The sequence below is a fragment of the Glycine soja genome, chromosome 4 (genome assembly GCF_004193775.1).
Source record: "Glycine soja cultivar W05 chromosome 4, ASM419377v2, whole genome shotgun sequence".
NCBI lineage: Eukaryota > Viridiplantae > Streptophyta > Magnoliopsida > Fabales > Fabaceae > Glycine > Glycine soja.
In genome coordinates, this window is record NC_041005.1 from 43,441,123 (window position 1) to 43,454,721 (window position 13,599).

The 13,599-nt window shown below is 30.4% G+C and overlaps 1 protein-coding gene across 1 annotated transcript; it reads left to right on the forward strand.

The window, feature by feature from the left end:
- Positions 1-7,045: 7,045 nt before the first annotated feature.
- LOC114410838 (transcription factor MYB35-like) lies at positions 7,046-8,419 on the forward strand. The gene is made up of 3 exons (XM_028374756.1): positions 7,046-7,175; positions 7,281-7,407; positions 7,927-8,419. Exons 1-3 carry the CDS (start codon positions 7,046-7,048, stop codon positions 8,417-8,419), a joined length of 750 nt encoding a protein of 249 aa, XP_028230557.1.
- The last annotated feature ends 5,180 nt before the right edge of the window (positions 8,420-13,599 follow it).

Consider the following 13,599-nt stretch of genomic DNA (forward strand, 5'->3'; position numbering starts at 1 on the left):
TAAAATTATTTATTATATTTTCAATAAATTAAATTAATACAAAAATAATATTAATTTATTTTTAATTTAAAGATAATAGTATAATAATAATACTTTAAAGACAATCAAATTTGGTAAATTCAAAATAAAATAGAATTTGATTTAATTTTGAAGAAAATAACATATTCATAATAATAATAATAATAATGTTATAATTTAAAATATAAAATGTAATTTATTTTAGATTTAAATATATTAATATATATGTTCCTATCAAATTTGACTGATTAGTCGTCATAATGTTAAGGTACTTGCAAAGACATTTTGACACTCAAGTTAGTAGGACAAAAGTAAGGAGATGTGTATTGAAAAGTAGGTTAGAGTTAAATTAGGTTACATGATGGTACCAACGAGATCATATATATAAGATTTTCTAGGTCCGCTGACCCAGTTACTTGGTAAAGATGTCATTCATCGTGATGAGGATCATAGTAGATAAAAATCATGTTTTATTGAAAATAATAGGTTATTAACGAAGAATCATGCAAGGGCATAAGGAGTGCCCTTACCAAGAAAAAGGTACATATATATAGAACTTACAAATCACAACAAAGACCAAATGAGTATTAATAGTTTCCTATTATAACGCACCAATACAATCCCTAACATCACGGTCCTCTCATCAACACCTAACAAATAATCCCACAATAGAGAAAAAGATAGTATCTTTTCTTATTTTTAAGGCAAGGGGATCACTACTACAAAAGCCTTTTTTTAAGATGATTGTTTAAAATCGCCTTAGAATATGGAGCGGTGGCAATTTTGTAATAAAAAAGAAAACTTTTGTCTTTAACGTCACACATTCTAAGGCGGTTATAGACGATCGTCTTAGAATGTCCTTTGGTGGCAATTTTGTATTTACCAAGAAGTAGGACAATGACTTTTTTTTCGAAAGACCGTCTTTGTATATCTTTTTACTTTTTAACCTAGCCCACAAAGGTTCTTTCATTCATACGCCACCCTCTTGTCCGTTGTCGCCCCCTCTCCTTCAACCGCAGTCTTACGCCGCCGCTTCGTTCTTACGCCGCCCTCTCCTTCAACCGCAGTCTCTTGGAAACAAAACCCCCCATCACACAGTGTCTTCCAACACCATGAAGAAGAGGAAAAGCCATAAAGAAAGTCTATCGAGGACACTATGCTTTTCCTTTTGGGACTGTTACTTCAAGGTATATTCTCGTGCTTTTCTTCCATTTCATTACCTTCTCAACCAGCTAAAATATTTGACTAAAACTTATGCATGTTGTGGGTATTTCCATGGGCACGACAAACTAACATATGGAGTTAGCAAGGGTTAACAACTTTACTTGTTCCAGCAACGAAGCTGGGTCTCTTTAATTTCGTGGAAAGTTTCAGGCTTTCTGCTAAAATCTTGATGGGGTTGAAGTTTTTTATTTTCTTTTGGGTTAGTTGTGTGTATACTCTGGAGTGTTGTGAGGATTCGGAGTAGTAAAGGACACAAAACAATAGGAGAATTGGAGAATAGCTAGCTTTTTCTTTTGAAGGGGATGGGATAAGGAAAATGAAACGGTGAAATTTTGTTTAATTTGGATGGAAGGGTTTTCAAAGTTGTAGGTTAGATAAGGTATTCCACTATCATTAGGCTCAAAACGCCAGCCATATAGGTACTCAGTTGACATCCTTGGTGACCCATACTCAATTTTCTTACTTGTTATGATGCACAGATACCATATAGAAGCTGGAAAATATAAGCAAAAAAATCAAGTAATTAGTGAGAGTTAGAAAACTCATGAATCTAATGGTTTTGAATGTGGAGAATCTTGGCGTTCTTTGGATGATGGTGCTCTGTTTGTGAATGCTAATACAACAACTTTGGGTTTGAGTAGTTTGATTCCATGTGTGCTGGTTTAAAGTAATTAATGAAGTGGTGGTTAAACCATATTTACATAATTCAGTAGTTATCCCTATGAACTGCAAATTGGTAATTGCATCCCAATTCAGGGTACCAGTACTCCCAAATTAGCTTATTGTTAATAATGTATCAATTAATTAATACTTTAACACCGTGTTTTCATGTGATGATAGGTTTCTCAATATTTAAGCATTAAAAATTGGGATACAAGAGTTGCAGCTGCTCATGCAATTGGGTCGATTGTTGAGAATGTTAAGCACATAAGTTTGACTGAACTATAAATTAGATGGATGGCTGTAATTACATGTAAATTAAAATATGGAAATCAAATTTGTGATTAAACCAAAAAGTATTAGATTGACAAAAGAAAAAATTAAAGGGGTTTCTAACAAACTCACTGGGTAGTAATTACTAATTAGGCACAACATATGCAAGAGCTATCTTGGGGAAGGGGAATAAAGGGGTCAACCTAAGGATAGGCATAGACTTTTGAGTACTTATTTTTTTTAAAGGAACCCGATATTTTTTTCTCGACTGCAGGTATCACATTGTAATAATCAAAATTTATGTTGCCTTTTGATTTGAACAAGTTTCTGGATTCTAATAATTATGTAATATTTGCATTTGTGGATAATAGGGATAGGATTACCTTGATTTTTAAAATATATGAAGACTATAAGCATTCTTCTTCCGTTAAATAACGATACACATGTACATCAAGTATTCTGTTCACACAGCTTTTTTTTATTTATTTTTTCAAAGTTTAATAACCGACTTCTCCAGAACTTAATTAAGCATTATATGTTTTTTGTGTGCTTTGTTGCTAATGTCATGATCCTTTGTTTTCCTTTGCTGCCTAAACAGTTAATAATTGGAGAAGCAATGTTGTTAAGTTTCTTATAGTTCCATTGCTGTATAGGCTGAAGTGACTCAGCGGCTGACTAGTGCGAAAGAGTCATCAAGTAAACCTGCATTGCAGAGTCATGAGGATCTTGTAAAGAAACTTCAGGTAACTGATTGAGACATTATATTGTTTGTTTCTGTGTTGGTTTTATCGCCTATGGAAAGCTACAATTCTTTTAGTTACTTTGGTAATCTTTCTTGTTGGTGAATGTCTTGGCAGGAGGGACTAGAGAGAAATCGAAAGGCATCAGGTAATGTAATTACTATATAGATTTTTAATTTTTTATTCATAACTTGGAAGCAGGTTTCAAGCAATCAGTTGTAATAGATAATTTAGTTGAGATGGCTTGAATTTTTTTTTTTAGATTTTGAATTTTATCTCTGCAGCTCTGTTAAGTGGTGTGGTTTGTAGGTTCCAAGTCTGATGGATCTACAAGACAGATGAAGGAAGTTGCATGTCCTATTTGCACTGTTTAATAGTTCACTAGGTAAAATTCACCAAAACAAATGTGTTAAATGTATGAAAAATGTAAGTGTCGTATATCATTATTCTAAAATAAATTATGTTACAATATATTCTTTAATGGCCATGTCAACCTAATTTATTAAAATCAAAATAGAAATATAGTTAGAGTTGTATTTTTTTAGGGAAGTTATATTATTTATATAGCATCTTTATAATAATTTTTCTCCAGCCTAATATTTTTCTTTATTGTCCTTGACGTTGATTATATTATTTTATATTTTTTTCTTTTATCTTTTTATATCTCTCTTTACTTTGTACAATTTTTTTGTAGAATATTTATGTACAAATACAAGTGATATTGATATGCTATTTTTTTTTTGGGTGAAATGGTAATGATATACTATGGTACTATATAAGAAGAAAAAGCGATACAAGTAGTTAAGTATTAATTATGTGCTTGTGATTTTAATTCAAAAAGTTTTAAGGATTTGTGATTTTGAGGTATTTATATATAATTACTACAAAAACCTACACATGTTTCCTATGAACGTACACGTCCCATGAAAATAGTTGATAAAAATACTTATTATTTGATAATTAAAATTTGAATAATTACTATATATCATATTAACATTTCACAATGAGAAATCATTAGATTTAACAAAAAAAAAACTCTCTAAATAGTTGTTGTATACTATAGAGAATGTTTTCTAAAACTACTAATGCTCTCATTTTTCAATGAATGAATGTTTCTATATATCCGTATAATGCCCGAGGAGTATTTTCTGACTTTGGTATACAATAAATTTTAAATCAATTTTCTTCATAGTTATCAGTGCAGTGTACATTTGATATTTTTATTGTCCACCTTGTGGTTTGTTAGTTATGATGTTTATGGATTTTTTCTACCATCGTCTACCATGATATGAAAGTGAAATTATAGTTTATGGCCTTTCATCCTGAAAATGTTTTCTTATCTAGAGTTTTTGATGTTGTTAACTTTGGCTTTACCTGCAATTGCAAATTTCAGTGAAAGGTATACACACTGATGAACGGAAGAGGATCAAATGTTTTATGCGATGTGCAGTTGTCATGGCATATCACTTAATCCTTGAAACCTCTTTTCTTGTTGATCAGAAAGCAATGTTCTCTACCATTCTTGTTGTGAGTATATATAGCAGATATGTTGCCAACTGATAAATTGATTTGAAAGCAATGTTCTCTACCTATTTGGGTAAATTGATCTGCATATTCCTTTTTATAGTATAATTGCTCTGTACTTATTTATGTTTTTGTTCAACATATTCAATATTTAATTTAGATTAGAAAAACAGATTTAGTGTTTATTAGCATGTCTACCTAGACTTCTAAATTCTATTGATTATGAATTAGGCTATTAAGTAACATTTAGTTGATTTCATTTTGTACTATTACAAATTTGAAGTGCTACCCAAATGTTTTAAGATTTAGGCATGTACGTCTTATTTAAAGATACCAAAGATCAACATAAAAAAAATCCCAAAAAAAGGCCCAAATAATAAATTGAAAAAAAATAAAAATTGAACACAAACTAAGACGGTTGTAGGATCAACCGTCTTAGTATATTCGACATACTACGACGGTTATTGTATAACTGTCTTAGTATGCATGCCTTTTTAAGGCGGTTATACAATAATCGTTGTAGAAAAACATTATTTTATTGGATATACTAAGACGGTTATTGTAAAAACCGCAATAATCGTCTTATATTCCAATGACTTTCTAAGACGGTTATTTAAATAACCGTTGTAGAAAGTGTGACATACAAAGACGGTTCTGTCAACCATCGTTGTATTATTTTTGCTTTTTACGATACCTATTTTTACGACGGCTCAAAACCGTCGTAAAATGTGTGATTTAACCGACTTAAAATGTCATCATTCTAGTGGTGGATAAGGTTTCTATCTTTCCTTATTTATGTTGGTCGAGTGATATTTTGGTTGACTAGGTGCCTACTCTCAGTTAAATGTCGTGTGGTTAGTCAGTCAAAATCAAGTAGTGCAATATTTACAATAACAAATTTAAATTTAAAAAACATATATAATTAAAATCTTAAAAAGTCAATATAACTCACATAAATTATGTGTCGAAAATCAATGTGAAATAAGGGAAGAAAGGAAATATAAAAAGAAAATTAATTAAGAGAGTTGAGAGAATTTTGTTGTGATTAGAGTTGAGAGATCAAGTCATTGAGAGTCTCCACTCTTTCTCACATTCACTTTCCTAACTAGACTTCACTTTCCTTATCATGCATATGATATATCTTTTATGTTTTTAGTAACTGAACGGTTTAATAAATTATAGCTAAAAATTTTACCTTGACCAAAAAAGATTAAGAAAAAAATCTAATAAAATATTCAAGATGAAAAAGAAATAAATATAAAAATTAGAAGTTACAAACTATCATTTTAAATTTTTTTACTTAAAGTGACATAAAATAATGTTAAAAACTACTAAAAAAAACTTATTTACTAAATAATTAAACAAAATTTTAAATTAATAAAAAAATTAAAAATTAATTAAAATATCTTAATCCCCCAACACAATCGTACTAGTTCACTAGTAAGAATCATGAAAATAGAAAGAATTTAATTCAAATGGATGAGTAATTAGAAAGTGGAACTTGATTTATATAGTTTGAATTTAAAATCTAATATTAAAATTTGAAAATTAAAATCTAGTTTTAATTTATAACAATTTCAAAACCTAACATTAACAATCAAACCAGATAAGGCCTTATCTAAGTTTCAATGAATGCTGAAATTATTTCAACTAATAATATGAAAAATTGATTTTTTTTAGGTTTAAATGTTTTTTGTCCCTACAATTTTGTATTTTTTTCAATTTTGTCCCTGTAAAAAAAATTATTTTAGTCCTTATAAGATGTTTTTTTTCCGTTCTTAAAGCGCTTTAGATAACATTTCTTTTACTATTGAAAACATTTTTTTTATTGTTCAAGTGCTATCTAAAGTATTTCAAGAACGAAAAATAAAATAAACATATTTTATAAGGACTAAAAAAAAGAATTACAGATATTAAAAGGAAAAAAATTGGTAGGAGAAAGAATGTATTTAAGGATTTTTTTAATTCGATCTTATACAGTTCTGATGTTAGCAATCATTTAAAGGTTTTTTAATGTTACATATCACGCATAGCTAACGGTTTTCAAAGAGAACAATTGGAAGGTTCTTTAATACTATCAATATAATTAGTTGAATGTTTAGTTTTAAATTAATACTCATCAAACTTGTGAGGACATATCAAAAGCCAGAGTTAGTCATTTACATTTAGAAAGTGGAGCAATCAAATTTTTTCAATCATAATTTAAATTTAATCTAAGTTTAATCAAATAATTCACCGAATTCAATCCTGATCTTAAAATGCATACCTTACAGGCATGTCAATTGGAGTATTGTGTTATTGAGTGGTCTTCTTTACTCCATCTCTCTTCTGAAGTTTGTTGTGAATGATGACAATCATCATGCAAATTAAGTTTAATTCATAACAAAGCCTCATGCAGTCCTTGCCTCCATTCATACTTGTCTTACCTTTAAACCCATCTCCTCCATTCTCTCAATCCTCACAAAGAGTGTTTGCAGAACAACGTTGTTTGAAGTTGCATAAAGACACCTCTCTCTATCCTTGTGTTAAACTTGACATTTTCTTTTTTCTTTCATATGCTTTTTTAAATCCCTTGAATCCTTTGAGATCTTGGATTAATAAATAAGATGGTAAGGTCTCCTTGTGAAAAAATCAATGTCAAAAGGGGTGTGTGGACTACAGAAGAAGATACAAAGAAGCTTGCATTTGGCTCCAAGCATAGATCTGGTAATTGGACCTCTGTCCCCAAAAAATCAAGTTAGAGTTTCTTTTTTCCTTTTAAAACTTCCAAGTTAATGGAATTTCTAAATCTCAGTTTAAACTTTTTAACTAAAAGTTTTGCATTTGGGGCCATTAACTCAGGGCTCAAAAGGTGTGGAAAGAGTTGTAGGCTTAGGTGGACTAACTACCCCAGGCCTGATCTTAAAGACGACAACTTCACTACCCAAAAAGATCTAATTATGAAGCTTCATGCAGCCATAGGTAGCAGGTGAATAATGCGGCCTAATTCTTCAATTATGTCTTGCTTCCTCTATGCTTTTGGATTATTTTGTGACTGAATGCAGCTCCCTCTACGACCATGTATTGTTTGTAGTCATCTAGCACTTGCTTTCTCGTTATTTTGTTGCATATGCAAATAAATAGATCATATGATTTTCCATCAATTTTCTTTGTCATTGTTCCATCTCTAGCCATAATGTCTTGCAGTTATTGCTCTCTCATATCTCTCTTGGTTGCTATTTGAATGTTCTACTTATTCTAGAGTTTTATACCAATACTACAAAGATAATTCTTGGCAATAGAAAGAGGCACAAATGTTAAAACACCATTTATTTCTAGGTTGTATTTGTTCTATGAGCACCCTTGAATGTTACACGCTTCTAAGCAAAAAATATACCATCTACAGTAATATCTATTCTTCTATATCCCAAGTTCATGACAGATACAATTGCTGATTTTTCATGTTTAGGGCATTAGAATGGTGGTAGTCTTAATATCTATGTTGCAGGTGGTCTATAGTAGCCCAGCAACTTCCTGGGAGAACAGACAATGATGTAAAGAACTATTGGAACACAAAGCTGAAAAAGAAGCTCTCTCAAATGGGAATTGACCCTGTTACCCACAAGCCCTTCTCTAAACTCATTTCTGACTATGGAAACATTGGGGGTTGCCAGAAACCAAGTACTCCAATTACGTCAACTAATAAGGACTTCAAGGATGCAATGATGTTAGGATCAGATCCCCGTCAAACCCTGCCACAAGGATTTACAAACATCAATGACCAGCCAAAGCTATCACCCAAGACCATCCCAGTGTCTATGTTTGGGGAAGATTGCTTGTCAAAAACTTCTTCACCATCTACTCCTTCTACATGTTTCACTTCTTCAGCTTTTAGTTGGAATGACTTCCTCTTGGAAGATGCTTTTATACCATTTGCTAACCAAGAACAAAGACTTGGTGAGCCAAATAGAGGATGTGACCATGCAAAGTTGTTGGAATAAGATAGAGGTCAAGTCACTGCAAGCCTCAAGTAGTGACTTCCATTTTTCATCATCGCGTGACATTTCATTTATAGAAGCCATGCTTGATCAAGAAAATGAGATGTTCCTAAGTTTTCCTCACCTTATGGAGGAACCATCCAATTCGAATTAAATTTGGTGCTTTTGTTAGCAATGTTATTGTTTTTGTTCCTTGTTCCTTCTTGCATTTAAGACAATCAACATATATCAAATGGGAGTTTGAATCTTCTTTCTCGCTCCATAATGGTAAATTAAAATTATCAATGAAGTTTCTTTGTTGGCTCAATGTTTTTAAATTTAAACAGTGTCTATCATGCATGTTCTTGTTTTGGTGTTCCCTAATGGAAAATATAAAGAATAACAAATGAGAAAACTAACTTATAAAGTCTACACGTTGGGAGTTTGCGGATGAAATCCCCAAGAAGTGTTGAATAGCAGTTCCTCTTAGGGTTTGGAGCATTAAGATTCCAACTGGGGACAAATGGACCTAAGTTTTTCCATCGAACATATTCCCTGGATCCTCCCTCATCCTGAGATAGCGACATGAATTAAATGCCCTATCCAAGCCAAGGAATTAATTCCAATTAGTCTTGACAAATGATGATTGAGGTAGGATTTAGCATTTTTAAGTCACGAAACTCTTGATTTTCATTTTGGTTTAAGGTTTAGGGGTTTAGGTACAACATATAAGGTTGATCCAATGATTGGTAAAAGAAGAAATGACGGGAGAGAGGTCGTGTGTTTAAATCTCTTAACTAATATTTGTAACAAAATTAACATTTATCGATTTAAAAAATCAAGGGTAAAATATGTTTAGAGTCTCTTAAAATTTGAAAAATATTAAATTTATCTTCATAAAATTTTTCATATGAATTTGGTTCCTGTATAAATAAAACATAATTTTCTCCAAAAATTATAATTTTTTGTCACTTTTGAGGTGATTTTGTCACACTTTTGGGATGAGATTAGGAAGAAAGATGAAACAACATTGAATCCTGATATCTTCTCTGAGTGTGCTTGAAAGGTAAAGAAAGTAATTAAAACCATTAGTCATGTTGAAGAATTGTCTAACGAATGATTATCGGTGAGAATCAATAAAAATGTTTTATTTTTACATAGATCAAATTAATATAAATTTTTTTATGAGAATGAATTAATACTTTTCAAATTTTAGGATTCTAAACATATTTTATCTAAAAATTAACTTTTTTTTTCAAATGTAATTCCCATAATATGCAATTTTCAAGGATTTAAATTTGATTTTAATTTTGATATATTGTAAATGTAAAAAAGTTATAATATCAATCAATTAAAAATCATCTTAGATATAATTTTTAAAATAATTATTATAAAATTTAGCCAAATTTTGGTATTGTGAAAATATGTTGTGTAATTTTTTTTTTCAATAATCATGCTGAGAGTTCTTTTTTTTGCAACTAAACTCACCTTAGAGGATATTCAGCTATCTATATGAGTTGTTGCTTAAAATAATGTTATTTGACAAAAAAAATTTATTGAAGGGAATGATTTGAAGGTATAGCACTTAAGTAAGCTATCTAGATAAGCAACAAGTGTGCTTAACTGCATGTGCCAATAAAAAAATGATTTATCGTACTTTATATCCTTCTAGGACTAACGTTTGAATTTCAATCATCTTTCCATTACAGATTTATCAATGATTTACATATTTAAAAATAAAAATGACTATTTTTCTTAAAAAAATACCTTCTTTTCGTGTACACATTTCATTAGAGACTTTTATTCCTTATTACAATCCCGTTCCACTAACGTAGCAGGTAAAGGATACAACGAGCAAAAAATGTAATCAGAAACTGCACTTAATATTTTACCCTTACAATTGCTTAATATTTTGTAACTGAACTTGATATTTGTAACCACTCATAAGTAAGTAACTACTTCCAAATGTACAGGCTCCCCCGTTCTCTCTTCTGTATTCTGCTTTTTCTCTTTCTCATCATCTTTCTTTCTCTGTGGGTCAATGGTCGTGGCCAACACCAAACAATAACTCATCGCAAGAATAAAGAAGGAAAAAAGGCATGGTTTCAACGAGAAGCAACCGTAGATCTTTATCAAACAACAACAACAACAAACCTTGAAACACGTCTATCTCAAATCTAAAGCACCAAAAGATTCTTTTCTTTAATTCAAAAATTTGTCTTTCTTGCTCCTTTCACCTTGATTCATTTCAATTTTTCGCGGGTCGATCTGTCATATATAATGCAAAGTCTGAAAAGCAAGAAGCAAACACAACAATGTTGGTGTGCCAACTCCACTTTTTTGGTATTGTCTTTGTACATTAACTCTTCATCATGAATTATAACATTTTATCCTTCTATTACAAAAGAAAGGAAGGGGCATAGCATACGTTGGTGTGGCTTAAGAGTGAATTTAGGAGAAGCCCACCAAAATTTCTCTAAATCAGGTTATACGTACATATGATAATAATAATTGAATTAAGACTTTTGAGGGGAAAAAATAACAAAAATGAAAGCGTTACAATGGCGCCTACATTTTAACATTGATTTTTATTTTCTTTACAAGGACCTTTTGTTGGGGACATTGTACTATTTTGCTTCTGTCAAACTCACTTCCCCACCGCATGCATGGAAGTTTCTCCACACTGCCTTGTCCCTTAACATATATACTCTCATGCTTGCACTTCTCCACACTAGGTAACAAAATCCTTTAAGCTTATCCTCATCTAAAGCTTGGAAGCCAAAAAGAATGCCAAGAAGGATGTTGATGCCGTGTATTCTTTAAGTTAATAGAATTTATTTTCTATTTTAAAGAAAAAGCTTAAAAATCACCACTGTATATTCTTTAATGCATTAGGATCGTTCATTTTCATTTCTTTTTTCAACTTTTGTCACTATAATTAAATAATGATGGCAATTATTCTATTTGCAGAAATGAAATCAAACGTGAAGGTGCCAGACATCGGAACTAGGGGTACACACTTGGTAAGCAAATTTTGGTATTCATAGTTTTAAAATGTTGTTTTTAACAGAATTCATAGCTTTAATCTACACCATTATATAAAGAGAAAATATTCATATATCCATATTATTTTTCTCAAGAAAGTACTAGCAAAGGTTAAGGAGCCAAGCACCAAACAAAGTGAACTTGGAACTCTGTGTGAATATTTACTTAAGATTGCCATGAGCATTGTGAAAGTGAACGAATTGTAACTCACATTTGCTTAAAAATTGTTTGTGAATCATGTGACAAGTAACTATAATTTTTTTCTGATATTTTATTTGTGTTAATATCTGCTTTGGCCTTTTTTTAATTATTTTCTTTTCTTCTACCTCTATAATAATATTTATTTAATTCAAAGGAGGCCCTATTATCTTTGATGAAAAATTGAAAGAGATTATTTATTTCAATAATTTTGTCTCATGATGCTTACCTTCTTTTCCATTTGACTGTGTATTGCCATATCTAATAAACCAAGTTTTGAAACTGTCCATTTTTTAAAACTCTTTTTTATTTTGATATTTGTTAATTTTAAAACCCTTTATATTTTGAAGCTACCCTTTTTGAATGTGTATTGCTCATGCAAATAAATCAGTTTTAAGTAACACATTAGATTTGCAGGTAATTTTTTTTTTAATCTCTCATTCATGCTAAAAAAAAAAACAAGTAATCTCTAAGTAACCCATTTCCTTTGTTTTAAAACTTCTTTTTAATTTACCATGTTCTAATACACTGGAATTTAAAACTGATCATTTTTAAATTTTAAAACTCATTTTAGTTTTAAATATTTGTTAATTTTAAAAGTCATAGTTATTTTGAAAGTACCTGTGTTGGTTGAAATTTGATAATTAAAACTGCTCATTTTTAAAATTTTAAAAATCATTTTAATTTTAGATACTTGATCATTTTAAAAGTGATTTTGATTTTAAAACGGTCTATAATCATAACCGATGATTATACATGTTTTGTACCTTGAAGGTTTTTCCATCCATAATCAAAATGCTACGTCATAAGGTGGGTGACCTTTTAAATTGTCCTAATGTAAATTGCCAAGAATGATCTACATGGGCAGAAATTATTATTGTAGAAACCTCTAAATTTTTCTTACCCATTTCTTTTGTTTGCAATGTAGAGGCTGGGGGAAAATGATATGCTTAAATAAGAAAGACAGAAAGGGGGAGAACTTAGGACTTTTTTGTGTGTGTGTGTGTGTGTTGGCAGTTAAAATATCCACGTGAAACCTGTACAATCTGTGTTTACAATTATTGGCTATGAATGTTAGAAATTCATAGTCTTCATTATACTTACAAGAGAGATAATATATGTGCACATTGCAATAGGATCTTTCTCATGAGGCAATGTGTGTGTGTGTGAATATTTGCCCATTTACATATAGAAAGAAGTAGACATGTGGAAAGAAATACTTATTTATCATTCTAGGAAAACTTGACATTCTTTATGGATCTACATCTATCTCTTGCCAATGTAAGGTTATGTTATTATTTGATAAAAAAAGTTGCATCCCAAATTGTGTACACTTTCACTAAATGGAAATAAAAGTAGAAAAACAAAAGTCGTTAAGAGAGTGGTATAAAGTATATAGTATGAGACTAGACTAGAGTGTGGAGAGCAATGGGTGGTCTCTATAGCATTTTTTTTATAGGCGTCATATTTTAGTGATTTTTTCTCTCTTTGTTAGTTTTTTAGTCATGTTCTTTCATGTTGAAATGTAAATTATGTCCATTCTTGGGAAGCCATTGTGTTCATGAACAAGTGAATTAAACAAACCAAGTTCCTAAACTAAAAAAGGGAGTACAAGGACACCTTACCTAATTATAAAACTAAGTTTCTAAAAATCTTCATGTGCCATTCATTGGTTCACTTTTTTAAAAATTCTAAATATACAAAATAATATTTTATTTTATAGAGATAGAGAAGTTTCTAAGAAACAATGACAAATTTTCTTGTAGCTAGTGGAATCAAATTATCATTTGAATCAAGTTTAAAAGTTACTTGTAATTTTTTCACTAAAAGACAAACTAAAGGAAATAATAAACTTAATATACACATTAATATATAAAAATATATCAATTTTTAATATATAAAGACGTGATAATGAAATAAAAAAACATTAACACACAAGCATACAACTGTGTCACACAGGC